This window comes from Sarcophilus harrisii, chromosome 1 (assembly GCF_902635505.1).
Source record: "Sarcophilus harrisii chromosome 1, mSarHar1.11, whole genome shotgun sequence".
Classification (NCBI taxonomy): Eukaryota; Metazoa; Chordata; class Mammalia; order Dasyuromorphia; family Dasyuridae; genus Sarcophilus; species Sarcophilus harrisii.
Genome location: NC_045426.1, coordinates 85,952,856 through 85,970,099, shown reverse-complemented (window position 1 = coordinate 85,970,099; position 17,244 = coordinate 85,952,856). Strand labels below are relative to the sequence as shown.

At 34.3% G+C, this 17,244-nt stretch overlaps 1 protein-coding gene across 1 annotated transcript in view; it reads right to left on the bottom strand.

Annotated features, from left to right (window-relative positions):
* The window catches only part of PRKAR2A (protein kinase cAMP-dependent type II regulatory subunit alpha), a 118,166-nt gene that overhangs the window by 54,613 nt on the left and 46,309 nt on the right, over positions 1-17,244 (bottom strand). Inside the window, exons 2-3 of the mRNA XM_003762239.4 lie at positions 1,106-1,141; positions 86-135 (exon numbers count right to left, since the gene is read on the bottom strand). Coding sequence (XP_003762287.1) covers positions 86-135; positions 1,106-1,141 — 86 coding nt within the window. The remainder of the gene's footprint in view (positions 1-85; positions 136-1,105; positions 1,142-17,244) is intronic.

Sequence of the window (17,244 nt, the reverse complement as noted above, 5' to 3'; positions counted from 1 at the left end):
TTTTTTTTGAAAAAAAAGATAAATCTACCAATAACCAACCTTACCAAACAACAGACATAGCTAAAGGGAATTTGTATTTCCTCACCTTTGGCTCTGTATCATCTTCTTCATCAGGATTGAAAGATTCAGCACATACTTGATAGAGAAGGGAAAAAAAATGAGGTAAAAAGTGTTGTTATAATATTCTTCCTTACTGGAAAAGAAGAATGAGTAAAAAAAAAAAAAAAAAAAAAGAGCTGGAGAAGGAAATGGCAAACCATTCCAGTATCTTTGGCTAAGAAAAACCCAAATAGAATCATGAAGAATTAGACATGACTGAAAAAAAAAAAATGACTGAACAACTAGAAAAACTTTCCTAAAGAAACTGGGATTTTAGTTGGGACTTGAAGAATGCCAAAAAAAGACAGGAAGCAAAGATGAGGAGGCAGAATATTGTGTGGAGTCATGAGAAGGAATTTCTTATTCAAATAATAGCAGAAGCTAAGTGAAGTGGGTTGTGGTCCCTTTAAGAAACTGATTTGAGAGCCTTTCTGATTGATTTGTGATTCAGATTACTTCCAGCCCCTCCTGGATGATGCATTATCAATTCAAGAAGCTAGGACCTTTGATTCACAAATCCTGGTCAAAAGTACCCCTTTGAATTCCAATAGGAGATTGGGGCTTGTCCCAAACCCCCACTGGATCTGAGCCAACTTGGGCTCTCACAGCCCTCATCAGATCTGAGCCAATTTGGGACTTTACCCATGGGCCCCCTTTAGCTAAATCTCTCATCATAAAAAAGAGCCAAACTAAAATCCTCTCTTTGCGGAGCTTTCAAACATGCCAATAGCATGCTTGGCACCCCAAGGAGCTTCTGTCCACTGGAATACTGTTTCCAGTGCCATCCTCTCTTTATCCTCACCTATTTCCTTAACTAGACTTGTGAAAATTAAAAACTAAAATGCAAAAATTTATTTATATTGTCTGTAACAAATGCCATATGTAAAAGTCAGCAAACTATTCAACAAACTATTAAAGGAAACAATATGAATAATATCTGCAAGTATACCTTTAAAAAAAAACTTGGGGACTATACTGAAGATGTAGGGAAGAGATATACACATACCTGATACTCTTCTACAGTATCTGTTAATAACTGGTGCTGTAAAAGAAAGAAAAAAACAATCAGTACTAAGTATTTAAATTCTGATACAAGGTCATAAAATTACATTTTAGAATAAGATATTTCTTTTATATAGATGACAACATAACTGAATGTCATTTAGAGAATTTTAAGTATTTAAGTATAATTTCTCAACTAATGATTTTAATCATATTTTTATTAATCTCTTGTCTTTATATCACCTTTATTTCCTTATATAGCTCTTCTCCCTTTTTAATCTATGCCTCCCTGAAAACAAATTTTTTAAAAAAAATATTAAGTTAAGGAAGATCAAACATTAATTGTATCTGACAGTAGATTAAATATTCTACACATTTAGATCCCATTTCCCACCTTAGGAGAGAGGAATTTTCTCAACTCCCTGTGCTGTTCTCTTCTTTTTTATAATATAATGGTTCTCTCTGGGAGCAGGTTTCTTGGGGGAGGTTCTCAGGAGGCAGCCTTAGTTTTGGGTTCCATGTAATAATCACTCCAAATGCAGCCAGGTGTTAAAGTAGTTCTTTACTGTTTCTTCCAAAATAGCCCAGTTAGCTTTCTTTGGTTTCGAGAGCTCTTGTTGCTAGCTTCAGCCTTTCTCTGAATCTTGGTTCTGCCTGACTGCAGATTAGCTTCTCAATCTCCTGAACTGAACTCTCACTCTGTCAATCTTCCGTAGTGACTTCTAGCTCTAGCTCAACTCTGACTCATGGCTTCTTCTTAACTGACTGACGCTCCCCTCTCAATCTTTTCAACTGAACCCTGCTGACTGAGCTCAGCTGTTTTTATGCTCTCTCAAAGATTGACTCCTCTTCCGAAAGTGGGATTATATGGGAGGTGTGAATTCACAAAGTTAACTTTGTGAATCTCCCATACTTGTGAACTCCAATGTGTGACCTCTAAAGTGTAAACTCTTAAAGATGCAAAGGTAAGCACACAAGCATTACTTCCATCAATTCCACCTAGTACCTTGTTTCAAATTCTGGCCCATAACATCTCCTTGTAGGATCAGATCAATCATACTGAACCATGTTAAATTAGATAATCATTGTCTCTATCAATTCTAATGACTTAACACTTTGTAAGGATTCCAACAACTCCCCTCCAGGCCCAGCTTGATCATTATAATTGGCCAGTAGACTTGTTTTTTGGTCTCCCCCCCAAACTCTATTTCCATTTTTGTAGTCATTTGTTTATATTGACATTTTCCTAGTTATGCTTGTTTCATTGTATCCATTCAGATCATTCTTCCCATGCTTCTTAGAACCCTCTGTTGGCATATTCTAAATGGCAGGATTTTGTCTTAAATATTTATCAAATATTTGCTTCTCAAAAGTTACTTTTTCTTTTTCTTCTGGGCTAAACATTTTTTTTTTGGTTGTATAAATTTTTAAAAACTGGATAATTAAATTTTCTTCATATTTTATGTTTTAATAAAATTTTATTTAATATGTTAATAATAATTTATTTCCAGGTATTCAGCATTAATGTTTTGTTCTCATTCATATCATTATTTCTACTTTACATGTTTTAAGTCAAATCCTCACTAAAAAAGTGACAAACTTATTTGCAACATTAATAAAACTATCTGAAATTTCATCAATACTCTTCAGATTAATTTCTAGTTCTTATAGGAAATATCAATTTAATAAAATCATATAACCCATCGACAAAAATTCTGTACTCTGCATTTTATGCCTGCCAGAAACAATTCTAAAACAGTTCTGCTTAGAGAAAAATCCAAATTGGCTGAATCCTCATGTCCTTCAAAATTTCTATAATATAGGCCATTTTGAAGTTATAACATTCCTAAACATAGAAAATTTCTGTCAAGAAGTCAAAGTTTAAGGTATAGTTCAATTAACAGTTTATTTCATCAAAGATCACTTAAAATGTTGGTGCACCCCTTGCAAATCATTTTCCTAATGCCTCCTTCAATCCCTCTTCTGACTCTTCCCTTTAAGGATTCTCTTTTCTTGTAGAGGGCTGAAACTCGAGTGGATGCACTGAGGTCAGGACAGCTGAGCATCTGAGGCTAATTACCGATTGGACAATACTCAATGGGCATATGCTTGGAAAATGGCCCTTCCCACTATCCTATGCTGGCTCAATGATTGGTGTATACAGAGGATTGTAAGAGGAACTAGGGGGTGGAGTAAGACTAGCCAGGGTCACTTTGGTGGTAGATGAGGAAGAAGGAGGTTGTGGAAATTCTGCTTCCACCCCCTTCACTTCTACCCCTAAAGACCAAGAATAAAGACTAAGGACTTTTGCTTATTGTGACTCCTGCTGATTCTAAGGTATCCTGGGTGCTAGTGCGGTCATCACATTTGGCATTCATGTCTCAGAGAATCCAATGATTCCTGAGGCTTTCTAACAAGGTGAATTGGAGAAACTTGCATTAAATAATCAAACTTCTTTCTTCTCTTAATTTGACTGTTACTTTAATTCAGCCAGGAAAAGAAGATAATGCTCTTTATAAAATCAATGAAAGATCCCATGCCTAATATAGTAACTGCTCTAATTTTACCCTTAAGGAGAACAGTTTCTCCCTAAACTTTGTACCTCAAAAACAGTAGTTAGGCCTTTCATAAAGGAAAAAGAGTGAATGGATAGTTAAAGAAAGAAAAATTAGATTTTTAAGCAGGTGGACCAAAAACTAAAATAATGTCCTAATAGCATCTTTTAATAGGGAAATAAATAGGAAAGAGGGAAGAGGGTGTGGTTCAGAATACTTTCACAAATTTTCTTTAAAGGGAATAAGGAGGCTTTCTTACCCTGATCTAAAATAGATTTCTAACTTTGCATTAGGAAAAAAACAGGCATATTTTTAAATTTTAAAATGTCTCATCTTGATAATCTTTAACACGTATTATGCCCCCTGTATTTGCAGTGCCTTTTCCTGTCCTTACTGCTTCCATCTATTTCAACCTGGGCAAAAATTCCTTTTACAATATCCATTTATACTTGTTATCAAATCAGTGCAATTACATAATGGTCATGCTTTACTGATGATGGGTCACTGGAGAACTATGCCCTGCAAAGGAACTCTCCCAGTCAGTCAATCTTCTCACTATTTCCCAAACATATTCACATTGTTTACAATAATAAAGAGGAAGAAATAGTGGTGCCTTTTGTTCATATTATTTCCCTGCTCCTTTCTTTCTATCCATTTTTCAAATTGTTGTCCATATATCATCCCCTCTATGAATCCTTCCTTGAATACTCCAGCTCAGGAAAATCTTTCTTCCTTTGAGTCAAAATCCCTCAAGATTTGTGGCATGAGTTTGACACTTAAATATCCCCTTGTAATTATCTTCTATTATTTAAATTATCATTATGGATTCTTTTCTCCCAAATCTGTCCTTTAGGTGATCTTATTTTTTCTATTCCTATGGTTATAAACACTTGCTGAATGTAGCAGCTGGAAAAAAAAATCTTTTCCTGGTTTTCCAAATGTCTGAAATAGTTGATATTTGATGCATTCTCAGGAAAGCTCTCAAGTTGAAGCAAGTTGTGGTCCCTTTAAGAAACTGTATTTCCTATTGATCTGTGATCCCTTTTCAGATTCTTAACCCCTCCTGGCTGAGGCATATCCTCTCTAGGCAAGTTATCTTTCCGGGATGCCAAAGCCTTTGATTCAATTACAAACCCTGGTCAAAAAGCATCACTTTGAATTCCAATAGGAGATCCGGGCTGTCCCAGCCTCCACTGGGTCTGAGCCAACTTGGTCTGTCCCAGCCCCCACTCTGATTTGCTTGGGCTACCCCAACCCCCACTGGTTCTGATCTGCTTGGGCTGTCCCAACCCCAACTAAGACACCCAATATAATAAGCTTCTATCAACTAAAGTCTTTGCAGAAGGACCTTGGTAGCTCCCTTTACTGCCAGTTCCTTCTGTCCACTAAGAACTGCATTCTCAGCACAAAACTCCATTTTCCATAGATCTTCCACTATAGAAGTCAATCTCTTGGTAAACTGATTTTTATTTAACAGTAAACTTTAATTTTGCAATTAATATTCAGGAATGAGTGCATTCTTTCACTCCTAAAACCTGCAGCTAATTTAAAGGGGATTCTTAATAACTCTCTTATAGCCACTAACCTCTAGACCACTCAAACAACATCAAAGTGAAATGTTTAAACAATGTAGCAAGACTAAGATCAAACATTAGAAAATAACTTCTATAAAGTGCATCATCTTTACTTCAAGAGTAGCAGGTATTTCCAGAAAAACAAAAACTTAAAAATTCTAAGGTAATGGTTTTAGAAATATGCTCTTCAAATAGAATAAGCTCTAATTAGAAGCATAATATCTTATGTCATTGCAAAATGTGTTAAGTTCTGAAACTAGTTCTTATATCACAGTACAACTGATTTTCCTTAATCAAAAAATTATCTATGTAGCAGAACAAGACAGAAAAATTAAAAGGTCAGTTTGTCCTAATTATCTAGATTTAATGCTGGGTGTTTGGCAAAATGTATTCTATATGAAATAATAAGAAAGGGGAAAAAATTCCAGGGAAAACATGTATGTTATCATATACATAGTATATGATGTCAAACATTACTGAAGAGAAATAATTACAGTTTTATGATCCTCATTGATTTTCTTATTCTTTCCTCATTATGGTCATACTTTTGACACTAATAAAGCAATACTCCAACTCTGAGACATAACTAGATACTTTTTTTCCTATCACGAACTTCTATAGCCAAGGTTCCTTTGCTGGACAAGACCTTCTACTCAAAAAGGATTTAATTATTTCAATGACCTTGATACAAAGAATTTCTGGCCCTTAGTACCTCAAGTTTCTCACATGTACAATCTAATCACACATTTTGCAAAATGCTTTTCTTAAAAGAATAGGTGTGAATGCTGCTTCCCTATTCAATAAACTTCAGCAGCTAGGCCCCTTTTAACTCTGGGATAAAACATCTTTTCATTTTCCATCTGTTTTTATTTTTTATCATGCTTAAGAATGTATATTAGGGACCATTGTGTCAAGTCTTAAGCTTAACCTGACTCTTCCCAAACAATCCATTTAATATGAACTAATGTAGACCTAGCCCATAACAAAAATGCCACAGAATTTCTAAAAGGCCCTGGTTTTAGCCTGTTAACCCTTTAATTTATTTCTTGTTATTTTTCACACACACACACATATCCACATATATATATATATTTTACAATATGATCACTAAGGTCACCTATCCATTTAGAATGTATTATGATGGGCATATGTTTTGAATGATTATGCTTGCCTTCTCATGGAGGGGGGAAGGAAAGGAAAGAATTTTGAACTCAAAATTTAAAAATCAAACGTTAAAAACAGGTTTTACATGTAGCTGGAAAAAAATATTTTCACATTAGAATGCATTGCAAAATATAATGCAAGATGATGATCTCTAAAGCCTACCTTCTGCCAGACTGCTTTCCAGTTTTCTCAGCAGTTTTTTTTTTTTTTTTTTAATTAAATAGGAAGTTCTTCTCTGGGCAATTTATGTTTTCTATTTTCTCAAACAAGGGATTATCGAGTTCTACTGTTTCTGAATTTCATGCCTAGTCTATTATTATTATTCTAATCCGGTCTGTCTCTCTAGCCTTGAGTCAATACTACATGGTTTTGATGACTGTTGCTTTACAGAAGAAAGTGTTATTCTGCCTTCATTCCTGTTTTTTTTTCATCATTTCCATAAATGTTCTAAATCTTTTGTTTTTCCAAATGAATTTTGTTATTACTTGATTAAGTTCTATAAAGCATCCCCTTGCAATTTGATTGGCATGGAATTAAATGGGTAATTTTGATAGAATTATGAATTTTATTATAGCAGCATGATCCAACTATGAGCAATGAAATACTCCCCCAGCTATTTAATTATTCGTTGATTATTTAAGGAACACTTTGTAATTGGATCTATACAGGTGCTATGTGCTTTGAGAGGCTCACTCACATTTAAAATAATGAGTTAGGTTTATATTTTCCTCTTTCAGTCTCTAAGGAGGGTTTTTCCAAGTTTTCCCCTGTTTTTTATTGTGCTGTAAACATAATATAATGACATATATTTCATACTTTATTTTAAACTTTCCTAAGGAGGCCCTGTTTCCATTGGTTTTCTTCCCTTTACCCCTTTCCTCCTCTTTTCCTGTTTGCTACCTCTTTCCCTTTAGAGTTTCGTTTATTGCTTCCTTTTCCCCCCTTGTTTTTAAACTTGTTACATAATTTCCCCCCTTATATCATATACCAATGATACAAAGTATGGGGTCTATGAACTTATGAAAAGTTTTGATAATTGTATTTCAAAAAAATTCACTTCCTTTGAAATCTTCTAATTTATTTTATGCATTTAAAAACATTCTATGAAAGTACTTTCCCTGGAATTCAGGTTTGATCCTTTTCAGTCAGTTTCAGTGGTCCCTTATCACTTAAAACAATTGTAAATTGCTCTGGCCTTTGTGGCCAGAGCATACAATTTTACCAGAATGCCAAAGAGTACCATGAATTGTGATTATATGACTTTTCTTCAAAAAAACCTTTCTTCTGAACTTGCATATTTCTATAGAGAGTCCTATACTTTCTAGTGTTCTCACTTTCCTTCTATCTATATATCATATCCAGTGGCCAAGTCTTGTCATCTCTACTTCCACAATAACTCTCACATCTGTCCTTTTCTATTCACAAAACCACTACTTTAGTTCATGACATTATTACTTGTCACCTAAACTATTGCAGTAGCTTTTTACTTAGTCTATCTATCTCAAGTTTTTCACATGTACAATCTAAGTACACATTTTGCAAAATGCTTTTCTTAAAGAATAGGTGTGACTATGCTGCTTCCCTATTCAATAAACTTCAGCAGCTAGGCCTCTTTTAACTCTGGGAAAAATATCTTTTCATTTTTCCATCTATTTTTGTTTTCTATCATGCTTAAAATTTATAATATACACATACTTTTATACATTTATAATATATATGATTAATACAGTAGCACCTGGGAATACTTTATAAATAAAGACATATATTGGGAATGTATATGCAAAAATTTTTTTACTAGTAGAGTCCACAATAAAAAAAGTTTAGACACAAATGCTTAAGGAAGACATTATAGTTCTCTTCCATATCAGGCCACCATCACTATTTATTTCTTTAGCACTCAACCTCATCTTAACTACTTGATTCTAATACATATGAGAAAAGAAAAGCAATATTGGGAAGGCATACACTAGGCTAGAATGTATTATGTAGACAAATGGAATTAAAAGTTTAACCGTGGAAGGTCTTGACAGTCAAAATGAAATTTTTATGTTACATGCAATATTGAGCAAATGAAAGGGATTTTATTTTTGTTTTATTTTATTTTGTTTTTTAGTAGAGGAGACTGATTAATACTTGACTGGAAAGAGAAAGAAGTCAGAGTGACAAGTTAGAAGACTATTAATAGCATGTTAGTGATCAAATGAAGTTATCAAGACTTGAATCTGAAAAGCAGTAGTAGGACTGGAAAGGACAGGGTAAATGGGAGAAGACACTGCAAAGGAAGGCTCCAGAGAGATTCTTAGGATGTGACAGATAACGTGCTAAATGAGGTGAATATGAAGAAAGGCAAAACTGTGGTGCCTGTTCTCAAGAAGCTAGACCAAGTCTTCTGATTCAAAATCTACTGCTCTTCCCATTATACCATTCTGTCTATACTATAAAGTTAATCCTTTCTTCCATGGAAATTGAATTCATCAACTAGGTCATAAACAGCATCTTCCTTTGTCAACTATCTCAGCCTCTAAAAAGACTGAAAATTACTGGCATACAATTTGCCTTTAAAATTTTTATTAATACAGAATTACACTGATATATTAATCTATACTTATTTAATACACAAGAAATGAATTTCATCTGTGCTTAGCCACCTAACATTTTAAATAATCACCACAAAAAATACTAAAACAACCCAGGATGCCGGGACTACACAGAAAGAATTCTAACAATTCCTATCCATGAGGAACTTACATTCCATTGAGGTAGATAGCCTAGCATCAATAGACAAATAAATGATAGAAATTTGCATATATACGTGAGTACATAAACAAAAGGTCACAGTAACTGGATGGGAAGGGCGGGGAGAGAAAGGATGTTAGCAACTGGAGGAGAAAAGATATATATACTTATACACTCATATAGAAGGTGGCCCTGAAGGAAAACAAGAATTCTAAGAGCTATATATAGCAATATAAAGGCAGGGAGACAAAAAATGGTGAGTCACAAAAGAGGAACAATAAGAATGGAATTTGAGTAGTTCATAGAGTACAAGAAGGGGAATTATGTATAATAAAGCTAGAAAGGTAAGGATTTAGCCAAGATATGGAGGGTCACAAAGGCCAGAGCAATTTACAATTGTTTTAAGTGATAAGGGACCACTGAAACTGACTGAAAAGGATCAAACCTGAATTCCAGGGAAAGTACTTTGGCAGATATGTGTGTAATGAATTGAAGCGAGGTGAGAGCTGAGGCAGGAAAATCAATTTGGAGGTAATGAGTGACAGTCTAGGGGAGAGGTAATACAGGCTTGAACCAGGATGGCGGCAGCTATACGGGTGCAAAAAAGAGAATGAATACAAGAAATGTTGAGGAATCAGAAATTACAATATTTGGAAACAATATATATGGAAAATATGCTGAAAGAAATCTGAAAAAAATTATCAGAATGGCCACTGGATGTGAATCCAATGTATGATGATATATATTAAATCAGAGAGCTCCAAAGGCTAATGAAAATGGGCAGGGGTGAAGGGGCCTAAAATGTGAAAGATTGAAATCGATATAGTGTTGAGGAAAGTAAATAATGATCACTGGTAAGAACAATTCTGCCAGACTCATGATGACAAATGACAGTTTTCATATCACAAAACTACTATCAAAGTTTGTTAAAAATTAAGTTAACTTTCCCCCTTTTGATCTGATTTTTCTTGCACAGCTTGAGAAATGTGGAAATATGTTTAGAAGAATTGCATGTTTAACCTATAGTGGATTGCTGGAGAGCATAGAGAGGAAAAGGGAGGCAGAAAAATTTGGACAGCAAGGTTTTACAAAAGTAAATGTTGAAAACTATCTTTGCATATAATGGGAAAATAAAAAGCTAATATTTAAAAGAAATCAAAGACAGCTAAAATTCGGTGTAAGATTAAAGGGCACACAAAATGTTTGTGGCAGCCCTGTTTGTAGTGGCTAGAAACTGGAAAATGAATGGATGCCCATCAATTGGAGAATGGTTGGGTAAATTGTGGTATATGAATGTTATGGAATATTATTGTTCTATAAGAAATGACCAGCAGGATGAATACAGAGAGGCTTGGAGAGACTTACATGAACTGATGCTAAGTGAAATGAGCAGAACCAGGAGATCATTATATACTTCAACAACGATACTGTATGAGGATGTATTCTGATGGAAGTGGATTTCTTTGACAAAAAGATATAACTCAGTTTCAATTGATCAACGAGGGACGGAAGCAGCTAAACCCAAAGTAAGAACACTGGGAAATGAATGTAAACTGTTTGCATTTTTGTTTTTCTTCCCGGATTATTTTTACCTTCTAAATCCAATTCTTCCTGTGCAACAAGAGAACTGTTTGGCATGGATTCTGTCAATAAAAAGTTATAATTATTTAAAAAAAAAAAAAGAGTATCAATTAAAGATTAGATATCAATTTGCAAAAAAAAAAGATTTTTTTTAAAATTCAGGTCATCTTGACCCTAAGCTCAGTGCTTTATTTTTTTTTTAATTTATTTAATAACCTTTTATTTACAGGTTATATGCATGGGTAACTTTACAGCATTAACAATTGCCAAAACTCTTGTTCCAAAAAAAAAAAAAAGATTAAAGGGCACAACCATCAAGAGAATTTCATTATTTTCTTTCACTGTCTTGGATCCCAAGACTTTCCTGAGTAATATATGCATACACACACACATACACAATGAGAACTGAAAGCTGATAGCAACATACAGTATCACCAACCAAATGAAGCAAATAAATATTTGTGCATTTGCATATTTCTTTTCTTCCTTCAGGTATATAATTACTTTCTCCAAGCTTATTTGTCACCACTTCACCCTACTTTTTTAGCAAACCCTCTTTCTTTCAAAACCAAACTTACCTAATGAATAATCTCTGTTTTGTCCATTTTCTATTCATGCATTCTCTTAACCCTTTGCAAAATGGTTTCACTGTCAAATGCTGCTCATAATAATATCCTCATTGCCAAATGAGAAATCTATTTCTCTATTCTCTTTCTCTTTGTACCAAAAGAGAATGAGTATTTATGGTATGTGTTCGTTCTCTCTCTCTCTCTCTCTCTCTCTCTCTCTCTCTCTCTCTCTCTCTCTCTCTCTCCTCTCTATATGATGGACATGGAATCAGAGAATAAGAGAGCTTGAAAAGAGCTCAAGGTATATAGGTCAATCCATATATAATTGAAAGCATCCTTTACAAAATATATTTGAAGAATACTGGGGAAGAGAAATTCACAGGCATTCCATTCTAATTTTGGACAGCTCTATTTGGAAATTTTCTTTCCCTCAAACTTAAATCTGTCCTCAGGTTAAAATTCTTCTTAAACACGAAAAACTTTCAAATATTTAAAACTATGTTCTTCCTAAGTCTTCTTTACCCTTGGCTAAACACCCCAATTCTTTCAACTGATACTCAGTTGATAATATCTCTTGAATAATATCCAGTATCTCTCAACATTCTTTGGACAATTAATATTTTTATTTATTTAATATTTAATTAATTTAATTTATTTAAGGGCTAATTATTTAAAGGTATATGGAACTGGGGAGTCCAAGATAAAAAGTGAAATAGTTCTTGCCTTCAAGAAATTTACATTCTAATGGGAGAGATATGTTCATATACAAATATTTTTAGATGTACAAAGCAGACCTAAAATTAATTAGTATGAAAAGGCACAGATGGGAGGACCAGGAAACACCTCCTGAAAAAGCTTATACTTATACTGAATTTTGAAGGAAACCAAGAATTTCAAAAGGGGGAGGTGAAGAGGAAGAGGAGCACTACTAGTCAGAATAAAAAAACAGAAACTGAGTATGGTAAAAGATCAGCATAATCAATATGGGAGGATCAAAAAGTAAAAGGAAATGATGTTTAAAAAGAATGAGGAGTAGGAAGGAGCCAGTCTTCTGGTTTTAAATGCCAAGAAGATACAAGAGGAACAGGGAATCTCTATACTAGGAGTTGGGCTGATATATTCAGATTTGTACTTCAAAAAAAGTGTTTTGAAAGTTATATGGAGGCTATCACAATCCAAATGAGAGGTACTTTGCCAATTTTTCACTCTCTTTACTATACCACAATGCTTTGACTTTTTTGGAAATGGCAGGCAGCCTTTCAATTATCAGCTTTCTATACCTTTCTATATATTAACTTTTCTACATATAATTACAAATCTAAGTGGGAGTCTAATGTTGTTGGATTAGTCCATATGCTATAACTTCAGAATATACTAAAAAAAAGAAAGTTTCTGGCATTCTGGCATTCTAAAATGTAAACATGAAATGGCAAAAAAAAGAAAAAATCATCAAATATGTCTTAGAAAATCATATATTAACTTACATTATATAATTCTTTTTTTCTTTTTATTAACTTTTCATTTTCAAAACAAATGCATAGTTTTCAACATTTACCTTTGCAAAACCTTATGTTCCAAAATTTTTTTTCTTCCTTCCTTTCCCCCATGCCCTTTCCTAATGGGCAAGTAATTGAATATATGTTAAATATGTGTGATTCTTCTATACATATTTCCACAAATATCATGCTACACACACACACACACACACACACACACACACACACCAGATCAAAAAGGGAAAAATGAGAAAGGAAACAAAATGTAAGCAAATAACAAAAAAGTGAAAATACTGTGTTGTGATTCCCACAGTCCTCTCTCTGGGTACAGATGGCTCTCTCCATCACAAGACCATTAGAACTGGTCTGAATCATCTCACTGTTGAAAAGAGCCATGTCCATCAGAATTGATCATTGTATAATCTTGTTGCTATGTACAATGTTTTCTTGGTTCTACTCACTTCACTTAGCATCAGTTCACATAAGCCTCTCCAAGCCTTTCTGAAATCATCCTGCTGATTGTTTCTTATATCACAATAATATTCATATATCCTATATGAATACAAATATGAATAGTTTTTTTTAATTCAGACAATCTCCAACTGATGGGCATCCTCTCAATTTCTAGTTTCTTGACACTACAAAAAGGACTGCTACAAACATTTTTGCACATGTGGATCCTTTCCCTATTTTTTATGATCTCTTTGGGATATAGACCCAGCAGAAACACTGCTGGATCAAAGGGTATGCAGAGTTTAACAGCCCTTTGGGTATAGCAACATGTTGGTCTCCAGAATGGTTAGATCAGTTCACAACTCCACCAACATACATAATAATTCTTAATTATCATACAATCACTATGGCATATTTGAAATATGCAAATAACAGTAAAGTCCTAACCACAATATTTTTTCAAAGTATAGGGCAAATTTTGCTTTTCCTGTGCTAAATGGAAAACAGATTAAATAACTTAACTCTCTCTAGCAGTAACCATAAAACTTCCACAGTAATTAGCTACAAAAGATAGACTGATATGATGTCAATAAGATATACACTGTCTACCTGTCAAATAAATAAGAGGAATGTATCTATAATTGTTAGCTTAAAGTTCAGCTATGAAATTTGAAATTACCTATATTTAAGTACAATGATAACTTAAAAAAATTTGATCTACTAGTCTTTCTTAAATGACATTTAAGTTTCTTAGGCTAACTATTCTCGGGTAAGGATGCTTATATCTTTAAATGAATACTATACATTTAACTGCAATTGTTGGCTGCCAGCAAATGTAAGATTAGAAACATCTTTACCCTACTCAAATTTCAGTGGCTCCCTATTACCTCTCTTTGGCATTTAAAGTCTTTCACAACTTAACCCCTTTCCTCTTTTCCAGTCTTATACTTTATTGTGATCCAGCTTGACCCTGCCTGCTTAAACAAACAAAAAAAAAAACTCCCAGAAACTGTTCACATTTTTGCACTTAAGTTGATTAAATAGTAGATTTTACCCTAAATTGATCTCCCCATTCCAAAATGACTAACTTTGGCAACAGGACTAATATTCTAATTAAGAACATAAACAAGCTGTGTATCCATTTATTTTAGGGATCAATTTCTTCTTAGTGCTTTTAATATTTTTATTACTAAGCATATGCTATCTTATGTTTTCAGTCTTACAATGGATGCAATGCAGTTAGTGAGCAGAAGGCACTCACTAATGCCATCTAGGCTTATACATCAGAAATTCAGAAAGAGGATATTTTGAATGAAAATTCCTTTCTTTTTAAGTCTCATTATTCCAAAAGAAAATTTTTGAATGATGGCACTTTTTTCTTAGTTATTTATATTTTAAATGAAAAGATATCTTAAGGTTATAGTTTCAAAAATCTAGAACAATTCTCTGGAGTTTTTTTTTTTTTTAAGTCCTTTCTTGTGACATTGTATAGTATTATGCTACATGAGTAGAGATGCAAAAATAGGGGAAAAAAGTATTAGGTACAGTCCAGACAAAAGGAAAAGCAAGTCTACAGAGTAAACTATTACTAACAACTTCAGGGAGTATTATTCAGCTATAAAATGACAAGATTAAATATGACATCTAGGGGTTCTTTATCTCTAAGAACTTGCATTCCTATGAGCTAAATATTCTGGTTAATGGATTTAGCACACAAAACAAGATCTTACAGCATAGATATACTACAATTTTCACATTACAATATAAACCATACAACACTAAAATTATGAAGATAACTTTGGATGATTCAGATATTAAATAATTTTTTTTTAATTTCTTTGGTCTTGAGACTGAGTTTCCCTCTCTTGTCTAAGAAGTACAATGGACACTCATTTGCCAAACCTACTGTTGATCAGCAACATAAAAGCTTTTACCTGTTTTGTTTCTGACCTGAACCAGTTCACCCACCCATCTTTATATAACAAAATGACCCTGGACCTCTGCTCCCAAGATTTTCCACTAGTACCAAGCTTTGCGTGGACAATCAGCTTTAGCTTTACTATAGTTGAGAACTTCTAAATTTAAGTAATCTACTGACCTCAATTCCCCCCGGCAGGGATTACATTCATTACACACACTTGAAGATCATTCAGTACATACATCAGGGTAAGAACTGTGTATATATCAGTTATAGAACTTACAAACCATGAGGGCAGGGATAGAAAACAGCCAAGATAATGGAGTATTAGGAAGTATATACAGCATAGTTTCTCCAACACATTAATAACTTCAATAACTCTCCATTAAAACTAGAAAATGTAACAGCAAGTTTTGATCAAGAAATTCAAGGGGAAAAAAATTACAGTGAGTCAATTTTCCAGTCCAGGTATGCACTGGAAAACACAGATGTTGATGCAGAACATTCCAGTTCCCAGGAACTAAAACACCAAAACTGTGTGTAATAGTGCAGTAAGAGATGAGGGGGCCCTGAAACTGTGCAGGATGTAGAAGTGTAGATGTTGTCAACTGGCAACTTTGTTACTCATTACCCAGTTCCAAGTCATCCATCTGGGGCACACTGAGGAGAATTTCATTTACAAACACTCTTTTAGGGAAAGGAAAGATCACAGATCCTAGGCTGAGAATTGATTGAGGAACAAATTCAGTAGTAAAGAGTGGATGGGTAGCTCTGACCCCAGCTAAAAGGAAAAAACTAAGATCTAGCCTACAGTCCACTCTGAAGGTAGGGACTCCAGACCAAAGGAAAGTCTATGGTTCTTTCATTCTGAACCCGCAGCACTTGCTAGCCAATTGGCTGAGAATGACTAATTTCAGCTGCAATATATTCTTAACATTTATCTAGGGAAAAGCCCACAGCTATGTTGCCCAGACCCAAACTGGGGTCAGAAATTACTGGTCTTAGACTAGGAATACAATCATCAGATTTTGTGCTGAACCACACCCACCACCTTTGGGAGCACTGAAAGCATTCAGGTCTCCAGCTTGAGCTATCTTGGATACTCAGGAAGAATAATACTCAATTCTCTATGAAAGCAGCAAAAGAAAACAAAATGGGGGGAAAAAAACAACTTCGTTTCAGACAGTCCAATCCTGAACCCTCCCATAAATGCACATAACTATACTTATGACCATTACACAAAAGACATAGGAGCAATGGCATCAGTGTCAATTCCAAAGACAGTAGGTAGTCTGACTTTTAAAGCACCTAGCCAGGCTGAAAAATTAGCCAAACCCATTAATTACAGCTTAATAATTTTTCTTGTAGATTTGTTTAGACTCATCTTACTAGAGACCTGCTATTCTACAATGACTCACTTAAGGACCACTTCTAAAGCTAGTTCTAACTCCAACTACTGTCACCTCTACCTCAACTTCAAGATGAGCTAGATATGCCATTAGAAGCATATACTAAGGAGGAAAATTAAGAGTTGCTTTCAATGGTAGAAGTATGCTTGGTTTGGGGGAAGATATATTTTTCAGAAAATGCCAGAATGTTTCAAAAAAAAAAAACCTCAATACATAATATGAAAGTAAGTCAATCAGAAAACACTTATTAGACACTTATTATGTGTTCGGGTACTGTGCTAAGGACTAGGATGCAAAGAAAGGCAGAAACACTGCCTGTCATCAAGAGGCTTACATACTAATGGGGGAAACAACATGTAAATAACTAAGTCCATATAAAATATATACAGAATGGATGGAAGGTGATCTTAGAAGGGTTAGCAGCTGGGAAAATCAGGAAAGGTCTCCATAAGAATACAGAATTTGAACTGAATCTTGAGAGAGACCAGGGAAGGGATGGTGAGAAGAGATAACCTAGGTATGGAGGACAACCAGTACAAAATCATGGTGTCTTATGTTTGAGGAAGAGCAAGCAGGACAGCATAATTGAATCATTGTGAGCATGGAGAGCAGTAAAATGTAAGATTGGAAAGGTAAGAAGGGATTAGATTGTGGAGGGATTTAAATGACAATCAGAAGGCTTTATATT